This window comes from Patagioenas fasciata, chromosome 2 (assembly GCF_037038585.1).
Source record: "Patagioenas fasciata isolate bPatFas1 chromosome 2, bPatFas1.hap1, whole genome shotgun sequence".
NCBI lineage: Eukaryota > Metazoa > Chordata > Aves > Columbiformes > Columbidae > Patagioenas > Patagioenas fasciata.
The window spans coordinates 88,903,792-88,922,968 of record NC_092521.1 but is presented as its reverse complement, the minus strand read 5'-3'; the positions used below and the strand labels follow the sequence as shown (position 1 = coordinate 88,922,968).

Sequence of the window (19,177 nt, the reverse complement as noted above, 5' to 3'; positions counted from 1 at the left end):
AGGATGATGTGGTGGTTGATTTGGAATGGCAAGAATGGAAATATGCTCCAGCTGTGCACCTTACAGGATGCTCTAAGAGAACCAGGTAACTCATCAGTGTCTTGAATAACACAAGTACAACTCCAAGTTAATTTAATTAAATGCAGGTCATGGTAAAATTTGAAAGTAAAGCATCGATCAAAATCTCACTGGTGTTTCTGTCAATGCTATGATTATTTTTGCTGAGATACCCTCATAAGTTACAAATCCTGCATTGATCAATAGTACAGGTATTGTTGGAAGTTGTGCAGATATTAACCAGGAAGCAGGTAAAATAAAAAGAGGAAGTAGATTTGACTTCTGAAGGGTTTTTATTGTATATCAGTAAGAGTCAGCAAGGTGTCATGTTGCTCATAGTTTTCTTAGCATTTTTGCTAGTTGGAAGTCTCATCAACCTTAAAGGACAAAGTTTAGAAAAATGAGGAAAAAATACAAGATGATTAGAAGTCAGAGATTAAATGTTACGGGCTGGACTGTTTTGCCTTGCTGCCTCATTTTTTTCATAAGCTACAAGGGTAGGAGAAAAGGAATGTAAAATGTCTATATAAATCTGGTGAGACAGGGGAAGGTAAGGGGCCTTTGGAGGTTATTGTGGGTTTATATTAAATTTTTATAGTTTCCAAGAGTCTTTAAATTTGAAATGAACATAAGGAAACTGTAATTGTAAGGCAAATGCACTTTTTCCAATGAGAAAAGGAGAGCATACAGATTTCTCCAAGGTTGTTGGTGGGATTTGGTTTGGTGTGATTTGGTTTGGTTTGGTTTGGTTTGGTTTGGTTTGGTGTGGTTTGGTTTGGTTTGGTTTGGTTTGGTTTGGTTTGGTTTGGTTTGGTTTGGTTTGGTTTGGTTTGGTTTGGTTTGGTTTGGTTTGGTTTGGTTTTTTTCAGGGATTTTTTTCCTCTCTGGGAGATTTCTCTTGAAGTCAGCATTTGGCATAGGGCTAGGTGATGGCCTGTGTGCAGAGAGCTTTTATGGCTCCACCTCACTCTCAAACAACAAAGCCAGAACAGCAGGTTTGATGCAGGGGAGCAAAATTCTACACTGTTTTTTGTGAAGGGTTGTCTCATTAGGACAATGGAAAGAAGCAGCAGAGGGGTAGTCTTTGAAGCACAGTGTGGTTTCCAGGTGCTACCTTACTTGGGAGGAAGAAAAAGGAAATACACTTTCAGTACATATGGCTATATGGCTTAACATTGAGATTTTAGGACTGCAGATCACATTTTCCCATCACACAGTGAACCTTGGGTGCTATCTGGGAGCAAGTAATAGCTCATTCTGGGGGACAGCAGAATCTGCCAAAAAAGAGGATGCTCTTGGATGCATTGTGTCTAATGAAGAAGTGGAAGGGGTGGTCAATCTTAATTTCCAGAACACGGTTAATAGGTGTACTTGTAAATGATATCATTACAGCAGTAGCAGCAGCTGCCTCAGTGCCTTTCTCATCAACTGCAACAAAAGACTTGTGCAAAACTTTGGAGATGTGCACATCACCCTTCGCAACCATTGCACTGAAGTCAGCATCGTGACGGAAGGCAGTGCGCATTCCCATGTTGATCAGATTATCGCCGAGGTCATATTTCTCCTCCATTTTGAATTTAGGTAGGTGCAGATCCACAAGAGTTTCGGTCTTCTTCTTGGAATCAGTCCATTCAGATAGCTTCTCATACGTCAGTTCTCTTTCCAGCTATCATTTAAGAAAGAGAAGGAATTTGATGTTTGCAAGGAAAAACCAATTAATTAACTATGAATTAATCAGTTGTATGTCAATTTAATGAATTAAATAGTTTTTAAATGGCAAATTTAATGTTTAGCTGAAAGCATGGCATATAAATTGGTTTTACTGATTATCAGAGGTAGAGTGTGCAACAAGCATTTGAAACTTAATGCTGCAAGGTTTTGAGCACCACCCCTGCCAAATTAATTGCAAAAGAAAGACAGGTCACTCAGCACCTGCAACTGCCATCCCCTGAGTAGGTCTTTCCTCTCCTTTAATTCAGTCTTGATGTGAAAGATATTGCTGGGAGATTCCCAGTTGTGCAGCAAGTGGTTTGGTCCAGTTCTATATAAACAGATGATTTTGCACGTATCTCCTTTTGCAATTTTAAAGCAAACTGCTTCCAGCAGATTTTTTCACTGCCACTCTGTGTCCTGGATACTGTGTCACCAGAGTTCAGCTCAGATCAAATAGAGGAAAACAATGAATGGTATTCTTGACATGATAGATGCCAAGAATTTAACAGTCTTGCAATTGTAGCAACTACAGTGGCAAATCTCATTATTGTAGTAAATGCAGTCTCACCAAAATCCTGGCTTTCCAGGCAGAAAAAAAAATGTGTGTGGGGGCAAACAAAATGAGAAGATGGTGAATAAACTTCCAGGCCATGGAGAAGAGATGTCTGTTGTCTTGTGTAGTACTGTCCCTCCTGAATGTGCAGTGAAGGGAGATTTAGTTCTTACAGATCATGTAAAACTGCATGTCAGTCACAGGGCTGTTGAAGAGCCAAGCATCTGACTACGCCCAGTGTTGACTGTCTTCAGTTCTTACCAAATTAAGGACTGTCAGTATGGATGAACTTTCTTGGGATTAGGCAGGTATCAAAGGAAATTCATTCAGCTAGTGGAGCAGATCAAACAGCATGTCCTCAGAGAGGGAGATATGGTCACCAACCTGTCTTTTTTTTTTTTTTAATGACTGGTTGGTGATACAAAATGGATGTAACATGTTTCTTTACCTGCTCAAGGCCCGTAGTGCTGTCTCTGATGTCATCAGGAAGAAGGATGAACATACTGAGTTCACGTTTCACATAGGGCAACTCAATCATTTTGAAATTCATTTTTTCCATGATGAGAACTGGAAATGTAGCTCTCATGTGCATCATCTCCACAGGCTTGGTGATTTTCTGTAAATTATTTATAAGAAATAAATTATTCCTTGAAAAAAAAGGATAACGATGACTCCGTGCAGTGGAGGGAGAAGAAACTTTTGTAAACAGCTTTTATAACAGTGATTTGACATTCGTTTTCTAAAGCTTTTCTTGACTGGAAAATGTTGTCTATCTTGTTGTTTGTTCCAGAGCTTTTTGTCAGGGCCTGAACTGACTGATTTTTCTTTTATCTCCAAAACATGCACAGCAGCCCACAGAGGAGGAAGGAAGAGAGTTAGAAATATTTGCAAGGATTAGGGAGATGGAGCAGGTGTGGGATATGACCTTACAGCACTATGGTAGAGGAAAAGCTATGGATTAAGAGGACAAGAAGTATGTAGTTTTTCTGTGGTCTCCTCCTGCTAGCGAGAAAAAGTGACTAGCTGGTTGATCTTTATGTCACAACCAAAGGGGCTCATGATGAAGAAGGTTCCTGGCAAAGTCACCTTTGCAGAAGTGTATAACCTCTCTTAACATCTACATCGATTTGTTCAGGGAAGCAGCCAGTATATATGTGCCAATCAGAAGGCAGAAGCTACAGTTGGTGGAAACTGCACAGAGCTCTTGTCTTTTGATGTGAATTCATTGACATCTTTTCTGGACACATGCCATTAACATTTCTTCTAGTCCCGTGCAACCATGCACCCATTCAGGGCACTGCATTACAGCTGTATTTGAACAGATACATTTGTGCCTAACTGGGCTGTGCAGCACAGGCGCCTGGACACCATACTTACCTGTGATATGGCATGTAGCTCTTCTTCATGAAGCTTGGACTCTCAAAGTCATGTTTTTGCAATCTAGCCCTTTTAATACTGTTTTACAAAAAGGTCTTAAGTGACTCTAGTGCTTTTGGAAACAGTAGCTGTTAGCTGAGTCTCATTAATATTTACCAGAGCAGCATCTTAATGTTGCAGTGACTTGAGCACAGGCACATTTTGCTGAAAGCAGCTTTTCACAGGGAGCCTAGTTACCACAGAGATACCTAAGAGACTTACGAAATGGAAAGATTTCAGCAGTAGCTGTTGTCACCAGGCTGTTTACGGTAAGAAGGATACCAGAGACGCTTACCTTGCTCAGTCGGAAAGGTTGCGTATTTGTATTATTTGCCTGAAATTTCTCTTCCCAGTCTGCCTTGAAGTAAATAGCATTTACCAGGATCAGCCTGGTGAGAGAGTCTACTGTCTGCGGTGAACTCAGCAAGTCCTTGATTTTGCCTTTTGAGATCAAAAGAGTCATGTTTCATTCCAGTCTAGCACAGTGATGATATGTTTTGATTGTTTTTTCTTTCAGCTCAACACTTTAGTGAAAAAGACCATACCTTAGTGCCCTACTGCCTAAAATACACCTCCCCCTGCACCCCTTGGCATCAATCAGTTTGTTCACAGTTTCAAAGATATTTGCTGCCCTACTCTCAGGGGTAGATGAGTGGGATTGACTCCTTTCCTGAAAGATGTCACAGCTTCATGGCAAGCAGCTAGAAGCAGAAAGCCATATACTGCCTTGCCAGCTGGTTACACCAGGTAAAAGGAGACCAGCACCCCTGTCCAGTGCAGGATGGCACATCTAGGTAGGCATCCTCCCCCTACACTGGAACACACTGGTAGGCAGAGGTGGGTGCAACACCAGGGCAACAGCTGTGCTTGAGGAGCAGCTGGTGCAGAGCACACCGGAGTCCATGGGAGTCTCCCCAAGGAGCACACTGGGGTTTGGATCAGGTATTCGAAGCTGTTGGAGTTTGCTGCTCTTTCTCTGTCCTCCCACTGCATCTCTGCTCACTGTCCACATCAGAAGGCATGGTCTGGCTGCTGCAGTAGCATGTGAGGAAGCAAGGGCACCTACCCAAAGGAAACATCAGGCTGACTTAATAGGAGACGAAAGATGCTCAGCTTACCCTCGGTTTGAGTTTCAACCCAAGCATTGATTTCCTTTCTGGCTTGTTCAGGTGCTGACTTAAAACTAACCTTCTGTGGCTCTGCTTTGTAATACTTCTTACTGAGCTGTATGTATGTCTGCAAAATAGAAAACAAACAAACAAACAAAAAACAAAATTAAATAAGCTCTATACTATACTGGATTTTTCAGTCCCAAAGGGAAGTTGTTAACCCTTAGACTTCTTGATAGCTTCTTGGGCATAGAGAACTGCAGGATCTTGCTGTTACTCTCTGTTGGACTGTGAGTTAATAGTTAAGAAATTACCAAAGGACAGAAAATTCCCTTCTTTTGCTCCCACTTTTGCTTGGGGAAGCAAGGAAGGCTGTGCACATCTCATGGATGTGCTTATTTTCATGTCTTATTTACACTTGTATGTATTGGGGGTTCCAATAATAAAGCCATATTGCCTGAAAAGGAAGTCTTACACTACAGTCAAAGGGAAATGCATTGTTAAATACTGTGAGCAGACCAACTGGTATTTTCCAGTTAAGTTTATCACTGGAGTCCAGGGCTCTTCATTTGCAGTATTCAGGATCAGCTTCAAATCTGTTCTATTAATGACAAGTAATTCAAACGAGAAGATTGTTTTGCACTTTTTCTTACTTCTCTCTGAGATTTAACTTACAGGTACTAATGGAAAGGTTTTTTCTATGTAGATGCGGTTGGCACTTCTCAGTGAATAGGTGCTTCTGGGTTTGTTGATGGCAGCAAGGAGCTCTTTGAAGCCAGAATGGATATCTTCAGTTTGCTGGTACTCAGGATCCTTGAAAAGAGAAACCATACATTCAGCAATTGTATTTTCTGCATGAAGTTTTAAAAACATGCTAAGTAATGTATATGGGGAAGGAATTTGGGTTCCACTCTCTTTTTATTTTTCCAAGTTTACCATCACTGCAATTTACAGGGCTCTGTTTATGACTGGACTGATTTGCCATATAGAAGACCTTCCAGACTATCCCAGTGACTTGTCCTTCCATACTTCTGAGAGTCTGACTGAGTGAAAGGAACTGAACTTGCACCTGTTGTGAAGTATGTTGGGTTTTGTACTTTAAAGAGGTGTGCAGACAAGAAATACGGGACTCCTAAAGCTATGTTTTGGATATTTTGATTCTAGAGATTCTTTATCTTGGGATTTCAGGTCTAATAGATACCATTTTTCTTCTCTTTGGTTTCCCCCGACAAGGTCTGGCCACCGAAGATCCTTCAGCTCCTGCTCCTGGAACAAAATGAAGAACCTGCAAGCAGAGTTTCCAAAGGTAAGAAATAAACATGAAGGAAATGGTGTGACCTAAAGACAAATGCACATCTTGTGTACATCTTGTTTTGTGCCATGTGATAACTCACAGTGCTATCTGATCCTTAGGTGACTAATCAAAGGGATGCTGAAGCAGTGATATGTGTAAATTCTATACAACAACGAGTAGCACTGTCCCTCTCCCAAAACATCAACACAGTGCTCCTGTCTGCATGCTGCAAAGCTAAACTCCCTTCCACAGCTGCTCTCAGCAAACTCAAATGATTCTCCGCATGATAATGGTACAAAAGGCATCTGAACAGGATTGTGGTGACCCAGAGAGGACTGGGCAGTGCTGAGCATCACAGCTTCCTTTGAGCCCTTGAGCCAGCAACGTGGCCATGTAGCATTAGAGCATGGATTGGGTTGGAGCATGTGGAGTTATGAAAACCCTTCCTATTTTCCTGTTGGATTGTCAAGAAGTTGTTATGAAAGTGTAAATCAAGACAGAAAGAGGCATCCTGGACAGGGGAGAGAGGGAGGGCGCTGGGATCTGAAAACCCTCTGCCAATTAGAAGATACTAGTGTCAACTATTTGAATCTCAAATGGAATATCCCTTCTGTGGCAAAATCATAGAATCACAGAATAAATTAGAAGGTACAGGAAAATTTAGAAGAATTCAGGTTCAGAGAACCTCTGTGCTCAGTGTGTGATACAGAACATTTTCTCTTAGTGAAGAAGATGAAATTAATAAAATTTACCATTCAGTTATTGCATACTCTCATCTGCCTTGATTATTTGTCATTGTGGTGTCAGTTTTTTCTATTGAATGCTAAATTTTGCAGCCAGTACAGGAATTAGGTATTGTATTGGGTGTGTGCTTCACAGAGCAACTTACCTCTGCCATCTCTGTTGCTGTATTGCCTTTTGCACCCAGGTACGTCAGAGCCAGAGCAGTTGATATGCTCCAAGGGGAAAAGAAAATGTTTTTGCCCTTATTGGTCTCATTCACCTTCTTGAAAAGGTCAATTGTAAAATTGCCAATTGATGTTGACACCAGTTCCATGACTCAACCTGGAAAGAGGCAACAGACAGAATTGTACTATCTGAATGTTTAAAACAATATATGCAGTGCGTGATAGTGAGAAATGTTACATATGCAACACAGTGCATATGCACCCAATACAACCAATAGCCTAGCTGTATGTTTTACCTTCCACACAGATACTGTTTGCACCAGTAAACAGTTAGAAGCAGCCATTTCTTGTAGGTATTTTGTTACCCAGATAATATTTCCTGTAGTTGGGGCTATATCCTCTTTTATACAACTGCAGTTTTCTTTGTGTTTCTTTCTGCTTTTGATTTTAAAAAGCGCAGATTTGCAAACTGCATTGGTTTTTTTGTTTCCCTTTTCATCCTTAACTAATGATTTAGTGAAGTAATGTTCCCAGAGTAGGTTAAAGGAAGTTTTAGTACATATGTTCACAACATATCTGAGTTTACCACTACTTCATTTTGGATCTGTAGGGGATTGAGAACTGATACGGAAAAAGTATTTAGGCATAATTCTTAGGCTTGTATGCTTTTCTTGGCCAGACAACCATTCTGAGTAGTATGACGCATGGCAAAGCTGTTATTCAATGGAGTTTTATTCATTATTTTGAGCCACCACCCCTTCTATATGTTTCAGAAATTTTATTTTGCCCAGAAACTTGCAGATTCATTAAGGATATGAGTATTCCAGACTTTAAGATATCTGTCCAATAGTACCTGCCTCATGTTGTTTTCCAGTCAAGAGACCAGATTGTGTTGTTATTATTAATACTGGTATATCTATGGAATGGAGCTGCAAAAATTTAAAGGCAATCTCTGTAGTCTAAAGGTATTTACTGAGTGTTTGCCGACTGTAGTGGTTGCCAAACCACTACATTTCTTCGGACAGTCAATGTGCTGTCAGTACAAAATCTGTAGTACAAAGTTGTTTCCTTTTCTTGGAGAAAATGACCAAGAGAGCATCAGGATGGACGTTTCTGTATTTTCCACAAATGAATACTACTCTGAGTCCCTGGCCTGATGATGTGCAGTGACTTTGCAGAATGAAAATGATCTGTTCCTAACCTGAAGTATGGCACTCTTTTGTCAAACTGAAGATTTCGTTAATGAGACAGTTACTACGCAGAGAAAATTTTGGTTTTGATGATCAGGTCTTCCCTGAACTAGCAATATTCCTGAGTCTCAGAGATTTTTCTCTAAGGGTTGACATCCAGAGAAACACGAGGCAAGAATAAAGCACTGTAACACTGGTATGGTAAAATTTACCTATACAGTCATTCAAGCCATAGATTGGTTCTTAAAAGCACCAGAAAAGTTACTTAAATTGGTTTAAATATTTACCTCTGATCCTGTGAGTGAGAAGATTCAAGTCTTGTCCTCAGTCAGGTTCTGTGTTATTGTGTCAAGCAGTAAATACGTTTAGATATATAGTACTGTTTGCACCTCCCTTTCCTCCTCCCCTACAACCAGGCTGTTTCCGCCTACCCAAAGCTCCTTTCTACCAAATCCCCAAAAGAACTTGCGCAATATTGTCCTCCTTGTTGACCTTGTCACTTTTCAGTTTTAGACATTTCAAAAGGACAATGGGAGTTATAATCTCAGCTCTATTGTCACACCACAATAACCTACTGACAGGACAGCAGAACAGCTCACCCCTTCCAGCGGTGTTCTGGAGACAACTGGTCTGTTGTTTTAAATAAATGAGTCTAGTAAAAAAGTTGCACAACCTGAACGCTCGTTTTTGGTTTCTGGGTATAAACAGATATTGTAGACCTGATTCTCCTTCCTGGCTTTGTGCAACTGTGAATCCTGGGTTTCAAATGAGGCACACCAGCATAAAACTTCAAGACCTTAGTGACTGAATGGGACTCTGAGAGATCTTCAGACTGAAGATCATTAGGAACATAAGCAGAGGCAAAACCATGAAGGACCATTCAGGGTAAGGAATAGACACCCCACTGATTGTGTTGGTGAAGAAATGTCAGTGCAACCATGGCTGGGAAACATTTGAGATAAACATAAAAAAACTGAGTTAATGCATAGCACTAGCATGTAGTGATGGAGGGCAAGGACTGCAACAACACCACTGGGCAGGCTTGAGCAAGGGTGGAATGAAAAAAATACAATGTCGGCAAACACGGCACAGTAGGTGTCACTTTGCAGTCCCCAAAGACAGCTGGGCTGCTGTTGGATGGTGAAAGAAAGAGAAGGTGGTGGCAACAACTGCAAGAGCCTGGGGGGCAGGGGAAGGGGAATGGAGGAAGGGAAGGAAACTACTGTTTGCTAAGCATTTTGCTGCAAGCTTGGTTATGGGAACAGTGTGGGTCAAGTCTTCTAAAAAGTGGTAGAAATCAGTGTTGTGCAAGGCAATGAAGAAATACCAGAAATTAAACAAGGTTTGTTTTTAGTACAATGAGTAAATTATCAAGAAATCAGGATAGGAGAAAGGTCAGCTGAATGGTTAGGTGATGGGAAAGCCCAAGCCAAGAGACTCCAAGTTCCAAAGAAGTGTGCTGAGAGTGAGCAAGCTAGCTCCTTTGCTAATCAAGATGCAAGGATGCCAGGGAGGATGAGAAAAGGAGGTGAGAAGGCAAAATGGATGTTGACAAGAGAGAGAATCACACATGTTATTTCAAAGAGACATCCAGAGGTCAACCTCCTGCTTGGAGCAGGGCCATCAGTAGATAAGGTCAGCCACAACCCTTCCAAGGATCTAGATTCTCCAGTGCTGTGCTGCTCACCCCGAGGGACTGTTGTTCCCTAATATGCAACTTGTGCTCCAAGTTTTGTGGACTTTGCCACTGAATAATGATCTGGTAACACCAAAAGAATGTTAACTCTGTCATCTTTGCAATCACACTTGAAACAGTTGAAGGAGAAAGAATAGGTGACTAACATTTCCATTGACTTTAAAGGCCTGTGATTAAGTTTGGATGCGTGCTGTCATGGTTTTGTTCCTCCTTGGCTTCCCAGGTGTGGCTTTCATGCCTTTATTCCTGAGGCACATCAGGAAGTGCTGAAGGGGCTTGGCTGGGGGGGCCTGAAGCCCTTAAGTTAGGTGAAGCAGGGCATGGCAGAGTTGCACCTGAATGCACAGGGATTGTGTTTCACAGCTGAGTCAGACAGAAGACAGTGCTGTTGAGGTTGTACAAGGATACAGGAAAGCACGCACTTCACAGCACTTTTCCCATGTGCATTTCTGTCTGGGAAGCAGAGCCAGAAGGGACCCTGGAAGCAGCTGGTTGCATGGAAGAAAGCAGAACAGAGTCAGTGACAGCCAGCAGCATCCTCTCTGACAGGAAAAGGGAGTCCTGCCATCCCAAGAAATATTTCTAGTAAGATGCTAGGGGTGTGTGCGAGTCCTGTATGAGACCTGTTCTGTTCTGAATTCAGAGAGCTTGGGAGCATCCTCTACAAATATGCATGTCTAATTAGGACACTACTCCTCAGGAGAAAAAGCTGTGACAGGAGTAAGTGTGCACTGGGAGATTTGCATGTGATCTTCCATAAGGGACTTAGGAAGCTATTATTACAGGCTTGATTCTTCAAGTTGATTTTGCCTCAAACCAGATAAATAAGTGACAAAGCAAAATGGGAACAAAACAGTGCAGTGCTGGGCTGGCAACAGTGCTGAATGCATGAAAGGTTACAAAGGAGAAGGTTTCAAGGCACGTACATTTTATTTTCCTTCAATTCTGTATTGTTCAGTATTTTCCAATTGCTGTGGGGCAGAGATTAGAAAGTACATGTGTTAACCCATTTTGCATTCACAAAAGAAGAACCAGTATTAGGAATACAGCAGATTTTGCAGGTTTATTTCATTACCAGTTGTGCCAGGCTACAACGTTTGTATAAAACTGAAAAGAATGTAGGTGAGGTAGCCCTCCTGGGGTGACCAGCTTAGCAAGCTGAAACCAATGGAGATGCAGCAGCATTCCACAGGAAAGAGTTTTTCGTGTTTCTTGTCTTCTTATGTACCAAAGCAAGTGTGTTGGGAATTACAGTTTCAGATTAACGTAGTCTGTTCTGCATTGTGGCAGTTCTGGTTCAGAAAGTGCTGAAAAGAAGCATCAATGTTGTTCTGTGCGCAGCTTGGTGCTTATAGTGTAGTACTACCATTTTCAGGTTCTTTGGCTGGGAAAGTGAACCAGAGGCTTGAATTCCAGGTTATTTTAAATATGTGCTCTCTTCTAACATTGAGAGATTTGCGAACAGTACAGGAAAATGAAGAAGTGCACAGACTATTGAGATGCTCATCATGGTGTGTATTTTGTTCATTATTGTTGTTGTGAGGGCCTGTTTAGTAATGGTTGGGTTTCTAGGGGGAAGAGAACCTTCCCAAGAAGAGGATACTCTTGGTCTTGTTGTGCCTGATAAAGAAGAGGAAAGGGTGATCTGCTACAAAAATAACAGCAGCACCAAGACTTCGTGATGCCAGTGCTGCTGAACTGGCAGCTGCTGCCTCTGTGCCTTCTTCATTTACTTCTAGAAAACAATTGTGAAAAACTTGTGACAAAAACAGCTCTCCCTTCTCTGACATTCCTGTGAAATCAGCTTGACCTTTAGTGAAGGCATCTTGTATCCCCATCCTGCTCAAAGTAGATTTGAGGTCGTATTTCTCTTCTAATGTGAATCTGGGCAGATAAACCTCAATTTTTGTTTTCTCCATTAATTCTGGGCTGGTCCATGCAGACAAGTTTTCGAAAGTCAATTCTCTTTCTAGCTGCAGTTAGTAAAAAGAAAATCAGAAAATTACAAAGTGTTCAAAAACCTGTGGCCTACAGGCTATTTCTTCTCTTTTCTTAAATGGAGAGCTTTTCAAGCTGTTTTAAGAGCACAAACAAGCAAACAAACAAACAAAAACCCAAAAAAACAACCAACCAAACAAAACCAAAAACAAAACAAAACAAAAAACCAAAACAACCAACCAACGAAAAAAGCCAAAACACAATGAGTAGTGAAAGACCAATTTTGAAATATTTTTGACCAAATGAGTATGTTGCTCTACAGTAGGTCAATGCAGTATTTAAGCTGTTCTCAGTAATTGTTGGGTAATATAGCAGGGTTAAATACTTGTAGAATAAAAACATCAGTGTCAAGTGACAGTAGTCTGATTGATTTACTGGTCATATTTCTGTCTTCCCTACATTTTAGAATTTACTGAAAAGAGCTTTTTTTCCTACAGAACACTCACTAACATAAATGAGAATGTAATAAGTTTATTATCCAAAGGCAGGATCCATCTCTTTACAGAGGGTGGCATTGTCCACATGTTTTAGCTCTGGACTTCCTGGAAAGTATTGGAGGCTGTCCAATTTGTGGTTGTTTGGTTTTTTTTAGAATGAAATCATAATTGTATAGATGGTGAATCTCAGCAGGGCTGGCTTTGTGTCCTCATTTTTGTTCAGCTAGAAGAAGAGCCAGTCTTTCAGCGTCTGGATTGTCTGTTGCCAGGACTGATCAATATTAGAAACCACAGAAATGCCATCTGCCAGGGAAAGATCTAGTCTGAGCTCCAAGAGATTCGAGTTCATAGTGCTAGACCAAGTTTGGGATTTACTTTTCCTTGAGCATGATCAGTACCCTCCATCCTAGAAACCTGACTGCAACATGGTCTTTTACCTCACACAGGCATAAAATAAGAAAATAATGACACTTTTGTTTTTTCACATGATCTACATTCTTAGTTGCTTTACCTTTTGTAGGCCAGTGATGTCGCTTGGTAACAGGATAAACATGCTGAGGTCATTATTGACGTATGGAAGCTCAAGAACGTCAGCCTGGATTGATTCTATGTAGGTCCAGTTTAATTTATCACTCAGGTGCATCATTGGCACTGGCTTAGTTGTATGCTGCAACAAATAAAATTAGATGTTTGCCATTTGTACTCTGACTGAACACAGAAAGACTGAGTTAAAGTAGCACAGTGGATGTTTATTGTATTTGCTGCAGAAGCTGCCTAGTGTGTCTGAGACGTCCTTATGGCTCTAAGTCATAGCACACAGGTTCTACAGAGGACCTCTGGTCTTCTGGAAAGGCACTTGGAGGCTAGGCAGGCTATCTGAACTGTGTCAAATGACATCTCTTATAGGAAGCTGTATTCCACTCTGATTGTTGTATGGTTAAAAATGAAAATGTGAAGAACAAACTCATCCAGCTTTGTTCACCCCTCTGTTTTCGCTGCCTTCAGAGAATGGAAACTTGTTTAAAGACAGCTTCTGACAACTTTACTTGTGGCTCAGGTGCTAGTAAGTGTGTGCAGTCTTTATGCTGAAGATGTGATGAAGAAAATAAGCTGTATGCGTTAAGGGAAATAGCTTTCATGCCAGATTTCATGTGGATTTAAAGACTGACAGGAATTTCCTTCCCTCATTTTTTTCACTGCTTTTTCTACCTGCAATCTGGGATATAGGTCAGGATATTCCCATACCGTGTTTAATCTGAAAGGCCTTTGCCTGGTAGCTTCAGCATCGAACTTTGTTGCCCAGTTTCCTTTAAAGTAGATTGCATTTATCAGGACCAGTCTTGTGAGCGAATCTACAGATCCAGGAGGCAGCATATTTTGGATTTTACCTAGAGAAAACAGAAGGGCGTTTACACATTTGTGCAGTTTTACTGTTTCAAAGTGTTGGCACAATTTCTGCAGATACAAACCAGGGAAATTGTAAGTGCTGATACAGGATGCTTCTATCTTGAGATTACTTGCATATGCATGATTACTGGGGTAACCTTGATTTACAAAGAAGAGTAAGCCTTCTTCCTCACATGTTCAGATGAAGTGCACTAATTTTAGTAAGGGCTTGTCAGTGAATGACTGCTTTAGGAAAACTGATCTATTTTACCTTTCTGAGGTGAATGGGTTACCTGCCTTGGGCCTCTTGGGTACAGACACTTTGTTCAATGCCGAAGCAGCATATTTTTGAGTTGGGAGAGAAGAGGCAGGAGCTTACCTTCAGTCTGTTGTTCGATCCTGGAATTGATCTCTCTTCTGATTTCATCTGCAGCTACCACAAAGTCAACGGATTGTGGCTCTGCATTGTAGTATTTCTTGGCTAACTGTAAGTATTCCTGCAGCACAAGAGAGACAGCTCTCTTATGTTTGTTGCCTGCCAACATGACTGCTAATAAATAGCTAACGTGATAAAAATCCATAGACTACAAGCACATCTTTTTGCTAAAGGAACAAAGTATTTTTAGTGGAAATACTCAATTTAAATGTTTATACTTATCAACACCTGGAAATCACCCTCAAATCAGATATATGTCCCATAAAACTAGAATTTTAGTGCCCAAAGTCTCAGGAAGAGTCTCACAGAAAGGACAACAACATGATTCGCAGAGGTAGTGAAAATATAGTTTATGGTATGTTGTCATAGAGGGGTCATAAAGGTTAAATAGCACTACATAATGTGAATAAATTGCCTACCTACCTTACTGAAAGGCAATGTTTTTTCTCCATATAACTGGTTGACACTTGTAAGCAGGTAATTTTTAGTGGGTTGGTTGATTTCAAAGTTGAGTGCTTTAAACCCAGCATGGATATTATCTGATTTGCCAATTTCTGTCTTGGAGAAAAGAAAAATTAAGTTACTCATCCATTGTGTAAAACAGTTCAAAATTTCTTATTTCTTCCTTCATGCAGCTCCATGTACAGTGTTTCTATTAAGGTAATCTGTCACCTGTATTGCAACACAAGAAGTATTCTAAACTAGACAGCTATTAAAAGAATAATTTGAAATGATTAAAAGTTGTGCATATAGTATAGACACAGTAAGTGTCTCAGAAGGTAAGTGGTAAGAGCCTGAACTGTATAAAACAGTTAAAGGTTTCTAAGTGGAGACTGTGAAACTAAGTATATCCAGAGAGCGAGAGACAGAATGTAATTGTTAAACAATGCATGAAGATCTGGTTGTGTGACTCTTCTCATTTATGGAAGTTGAGTGTGTCACGTGGAAAGCTTGCCCTGAAATTTCATAGTTTTGTTCTTAATGTTAATATTCTGTAAATTTTCTTCTGTTGCAGTAATTGCAGTAAATTTGTTATGTTGAAATAACGGGATTAAATGAATGTGGGCTCAAATTCTCAAATGAGCTCAAGGAAGTTATGGTATGAACTAGTAAACTAAAAATCTGTGCTGTATTCATTTTGTCATTACCTCAGATTCAGAGGCATGAACAGACACTTAAATTTCTAAACTGTTAGAACAGTCCCTTTGCCCTACCCACAGCACTCTGTAATTCTTACAGTTCAAACAAGCATTACTCATGCGGAACAATCGCCCTCCTGTTCATGCAGTGCAAATGAGTTGTTGACGTAGTCCCTAAAATAAATCTTCCAACCATGGGATTAGACTGTGAGATGCAGATCCATGTTCCCATTCATCAGAACTTGTGGCTGCTGGGCCTTTGTGGGCAGACTGGAGGGAAATGTCTCACGCCCACAAAGAATAACAGTGATGGGAAAGAGCTGAGAGAAGAGCTTGATGCCACCATGGTTGAATGGTCAATGAGGAAAAACGGCCTTTGCTGACTCAGAGGGATTATGTTTGCTTTTCCATATTTTTCTGCTATCTTAAATTACATATACTTTGACACAAGACGCCTGACAGTATGTCAAAGAAATATTTTAGGAATATCATTATTTCCATTTCTCTAAGATTCATTGCAAGCAACTCATCTATCTTGTCAAATTCCAACATGTCAGTTTATTTTGTTAACTTCTCAACTGAAATGGAGACTAATTTCTGAAGTGTGTCAAGCATAGGTAGCCTGAAAAAGTTAACGTTCTGGGTTTTGTTGCCTTGATGCTGCAATCAAATGTGTAGGAGGACAGCTTTATTCTTGTGATTAGCTCTCTGAGATAGGGACTGTGCCTGGTCAAAAAACATGTTGCTAAATAGCTACCTATTGAATAGTAGTAATTTGAGAAAGAAATCTCTCCTCAAAGCTAAAGGAAAAAGATAAGAGATACATTGACAGAAAATGGTAACATGAAATTCTAAATTTTGCAAATTTGAGGTTAGTTTTTGCAATTCTGCCTAAAAAGGGGAAGCATGTAATAAGTATTGCATTAGGTAAAGGTATCACAGGATGCTGTACCAATTCATTGCGTACACTACATCTGAGAAAGGCAAACATAGGCAAATGCAAATGTGGAAGGAAAGTACAAGAAATATGAGATGTGAGTATGCCCATAGCTTGATCACTAGACTTGGTGAGATACCTTCTGGAAACAAGCACATCGATTTGATAGACGCTCTTCTGTTCTGGAATAGACTTGCATTTTTATGGTTGTGGTTATGTTTCTGGCTCCGTCAGCTTTGTTAAAGTGAAGTACCTGTCATGGAAAAAGCAGTAATAAATGCAACAATAGAAAATTTACTATTTCAGTAAAGTCTTTCAGTGATGTCATGGCACTGGTGATGAAGAGAGTCAAACTCAGATTTTATTCCTGAATCCAGTCCTGACTGAATGTGAAATCTTTGGTTAGTTCTTGAGGCCCATGTGTACAAAATGGCTTGAACACACTAAGCTGAATGCTGCAGGGCAAAACTGTCATGTACCTGACCTTTCTAGATAAATTTTCCTGCTTTGAGTTATGCCCTGGGCTAACCAAATAATACCTGAGAGAGACATTTATCTCCAAATGGAAACTAGCGAAGCAGAAGTCTAAATGGAGAGCTGCTATGTGCCAGAAAGCATGAAAATGATGGGGGCAGTTTCATGCTTAAATCCCTTGCTGTGGCCACGTGCACCTTAGCCAGACTACAAAGGGGTGCATCCAACCTTACAACATTTTTCAGAAGACCTATGCCCTTTGTTTTGTTTTGTTTTCCCATCTTCCTTACAGAAGATGGCTGCTTTCTTTGTTACCCTGCTGACCCTCTTTTGTCCTGTAAATCAGGAGTTAGATCACTGCCTTAGCACGTAGGACAACTTCTCCCTTGGCAGATGCAAACTCACAAGCCTCACCTCTTACAATAGGAACTAGGTCATTGAGGCTGTTCTCACTGCTCCCTGCTAAAGCTGTGCATTTTGCACAAATTCAGTTGAGGATTTCAGCAGGTGATTTTGCCTGTAAAAGACATACTACAAAGGAGGGGCTGTAGTCTCATCCTGACCAAGTTTCTTCTCTAACCTTGTGGATGTGGATTCATGTTAGCAGACTGCAAAGCTTGCAAGAGCTATAGGGGAGAGTCTTTTTGTGGGGGTCACTTCCAATGAAACATGAGACAGGAATTGTCTGTGGCAAAGTAGAAGGAGAATTCAGATCTCCCTCTCCCTGGTGAGGGCTCAAGTTACTGAGCTTTGGGATAATGATACCTTATTTCTGCTGGTGAGATTTAAAAGGAGACACTGTCACCAGTGCCGCCTCTCTCATTTGTTTGGGTTCCTGTTTCCAGAGGCCAGAGTAGACTATTTCTTTGACCTGCACAAGTAAAGAACTGGTCTATTAATTACAGTGCCCATCAGGGGTAAGACAGAAGCTGGCATATATGTGTAAAGTTTTGATTAGAGTAATTTTTCTGCTTATGGCTTTCCTCTGTTTCATCATAGTAAGTTTCTTGTATAGAGGATGTTATTCCAAATGATCAGCCCTTTCAGACCTTTTGAAGCCCAGACTCACCTTTGCCATCTGATCTGCAGTTTTACCTTTGGCTCCCAAATAAACAGTAGCCAGGGCAGATGCAATACTGATAGGGGAGAACAAAATATTCTTGTCACCATCTTCCTGACACTCATGTTTGAAAAAGTCAAGAGCAAAGCTTGTATTTGCTTTGTTCAAAGCTTCCATTGTTCTGAACCTGCACAGAGAGGGAGAAAAGATGCTATTAGTGAACAACTTATTTGACTGCTGTGTGTCTGCAAGATTCTCTTCAGTTTTTGAAGTTTCTTTTGGGATTTAAAGGCTTTCTAAAAGTATCCACCTATATGAAGAACAAGGAGGATTAACTATTAGTAAGTCGTATAAAGTTGAGCATGTCCAGTTTCACTGATGACACTTGCTATCATTTGGGTTACAGAAAAAGCAGCATTCAACCTTATTTTGTATTTGTTCACCAGGACTGTTGTTACGCTGTCCTTTACAGCAACTTGGAGTGACAGTGGATAATACTACTTACCAGTGCCTGGGCTAGCTGATATTGAGAGATTATCTCTTAACAACAACTTTTATGCTTCAGTTTATACAAGAGCATTCTGATGCTCATAGCTGCAGTGAACAAATACTCTGGTAACAGTAACAGTCAAACTATTCCTTTAGGATAAGACAAAATACTCCTTCCAATCCTTAGACAAGAACTGCCCCAACTATTGCATCCTGAATTTCCTTTTTGACTTTCAAAAATGTCCTGAAACTGTCTTACAGTGCTAGCCCAGATCATAGCTTCCCAGTTTTTCTGCAGGACAAGCTTTCCATATTCAGTAGACCACAAATGCTTCTATTTGTAATTTGCATTGTAGGTTTAGCCGAGAGCTCTAGGCAGGGACTAGGAGCTATTCTGGTTGGTATAGTATGGCCTTAAAGACAGTTTGTGTCCTGAAGCAGTTTGCACACCAGGAGCACAGGAACAGCTCTGAGAAGCACAGGAACAGATTAGCTGACTTAAGCTGACTTAAGCAAACACAGTGCTGTGATAGATATGCTAGCCACTGAGCTCTAGAATTTGTAGAATGCTGTACAATAAATTATTCTTCCTGTATTTTTTTAAGACTTACATCTTCTAGACCATGCCTGTGCCATCTTAGTAAATTACTTTCTGAAGCATTTGTTGGCTCCAATTCAGATCCCCAATGCCTTTTTTTTCTATGCATTTGTCAACAAAGCAACATCATCCTAGAGTATATGTAATAAATAATCTCTAGAAATAATTACTGTACCTTGTTTCGTGCAGGGAGAAACACTACTGCTCTGGGTGTCTCCAAGGTTTCTGCAGTTCACGTGAAGGATAGGGTGAATTTATACTGCGTCGGGCCAGTTCTGCAAAGGTTC

General features: G+C 40.6%; 2 protein-coding genes across 2 annotated transcripts; both read right to left on the bottom strand.

Annotated features, from left to right (window-relative positions):
- Nucleotides 1-331: 331 nt before the first annotated feature.
- On the bottom strand, nt 332-8,646 carry LOC136097938 (heterochromatin-associated protein MENT-like). Its single transcript, XM_065830871.2, has 8 exons — nt 8,528-8,646; nt 7,032-7,207; nt 6,050-6,133; nt 5,524-5,661; nt 4,858-4,975; nt 4,035-4,180; nt 2,772-2,939; nt 332-1,723 (listed from the first exon to the last, which is right to left on the bottom strand). Exons 2-8 carry the CDS (start codon nt 7,197-7,199, stop codon nt 1,310-1,312), a joined length of 1,236 nt encoding a protein of 411 aa, XP_065686943.1. The 5' UTR covers nt 7,200-7,207; nt 8,528-8,646; the 3' UTR covers nt 332-1,309.
- Nucleotides 8,647-10,908: 2,262 nt separating this feature from the next.
- Nucleotides 10,909-19,177, bottom strand: LOC136097937 (serpin B10-like). Its single transcript, XM_065830868.2, has 8 exons — nt 19,066-19,177; nt 17,813-17,990; nt 16,409-16,522; nt 14,617-14,751; nt 14,137-14,254; nt 13,617-13,759; nt 12,883-13,038; nt 10,909-11,909 (listed from the first exon to the last, which is right to left on the bottom strand). The coding sequence occupies exons 2-8, from the start codon at nt 17,978-17,980 to the stop codon at nt 11,505-11,507; spliced, it is 1,239 nt and encodes a 412-aa protein (XP_065686940.1). The 5' UTR covers nt 17,981-17,990; nt 19,066-19,177; the 3' UTR covers nt 10,909-11,504.

Excerpts from the sequence above, each read along its gene's own strand:
- LOC136097938 (XM_065830871.2), bottom strand. The coding sequence starts at position 7,199 with ATGGAACTGGTGTCAACATCAATTGGCAATTTTACAATTGACCTTTTC. Across the intron at positions 6,134-7,031 it reads CAGCAACAGAGATGGCAGAG|GTTCTTCATTTTGTTCCAGG; the intron begins GTAAGTTGCTCT and ends CTCTGCTTGCAG. Across the intron at positions 4,181-4,857 it reads GGTTGAAACTCAAACCGAGG|GCAAAATCAAGGACTTGCTG; the intron begins GTAAGCTGAGCA and ends TGATCTCAAAAG.
- LOC136097937 (XM_065830868.2), bottom strand. The coding sequence starts at position 17,980 with ATGGAAGCTTTGAACAAAGCAAATACAAGCTTTGCTCTTGACTTTTTC. Across the intron at positions 14,255-14,616 it reads AAACATTGCCTTTCAGTAAG|GAATACTTACAGTTAGCCAA; the intron begins GTAGGTAGGCAA and ends CTTGTGCTGCAG. Across the intron at positions 13,760-14,136 it reads GATCGAACAACAGACTGAAG|GTAAAATCCAAAATATGCTG; the intron begins GTAAGCTCCTGC and ends TGTTTTCTCTAG.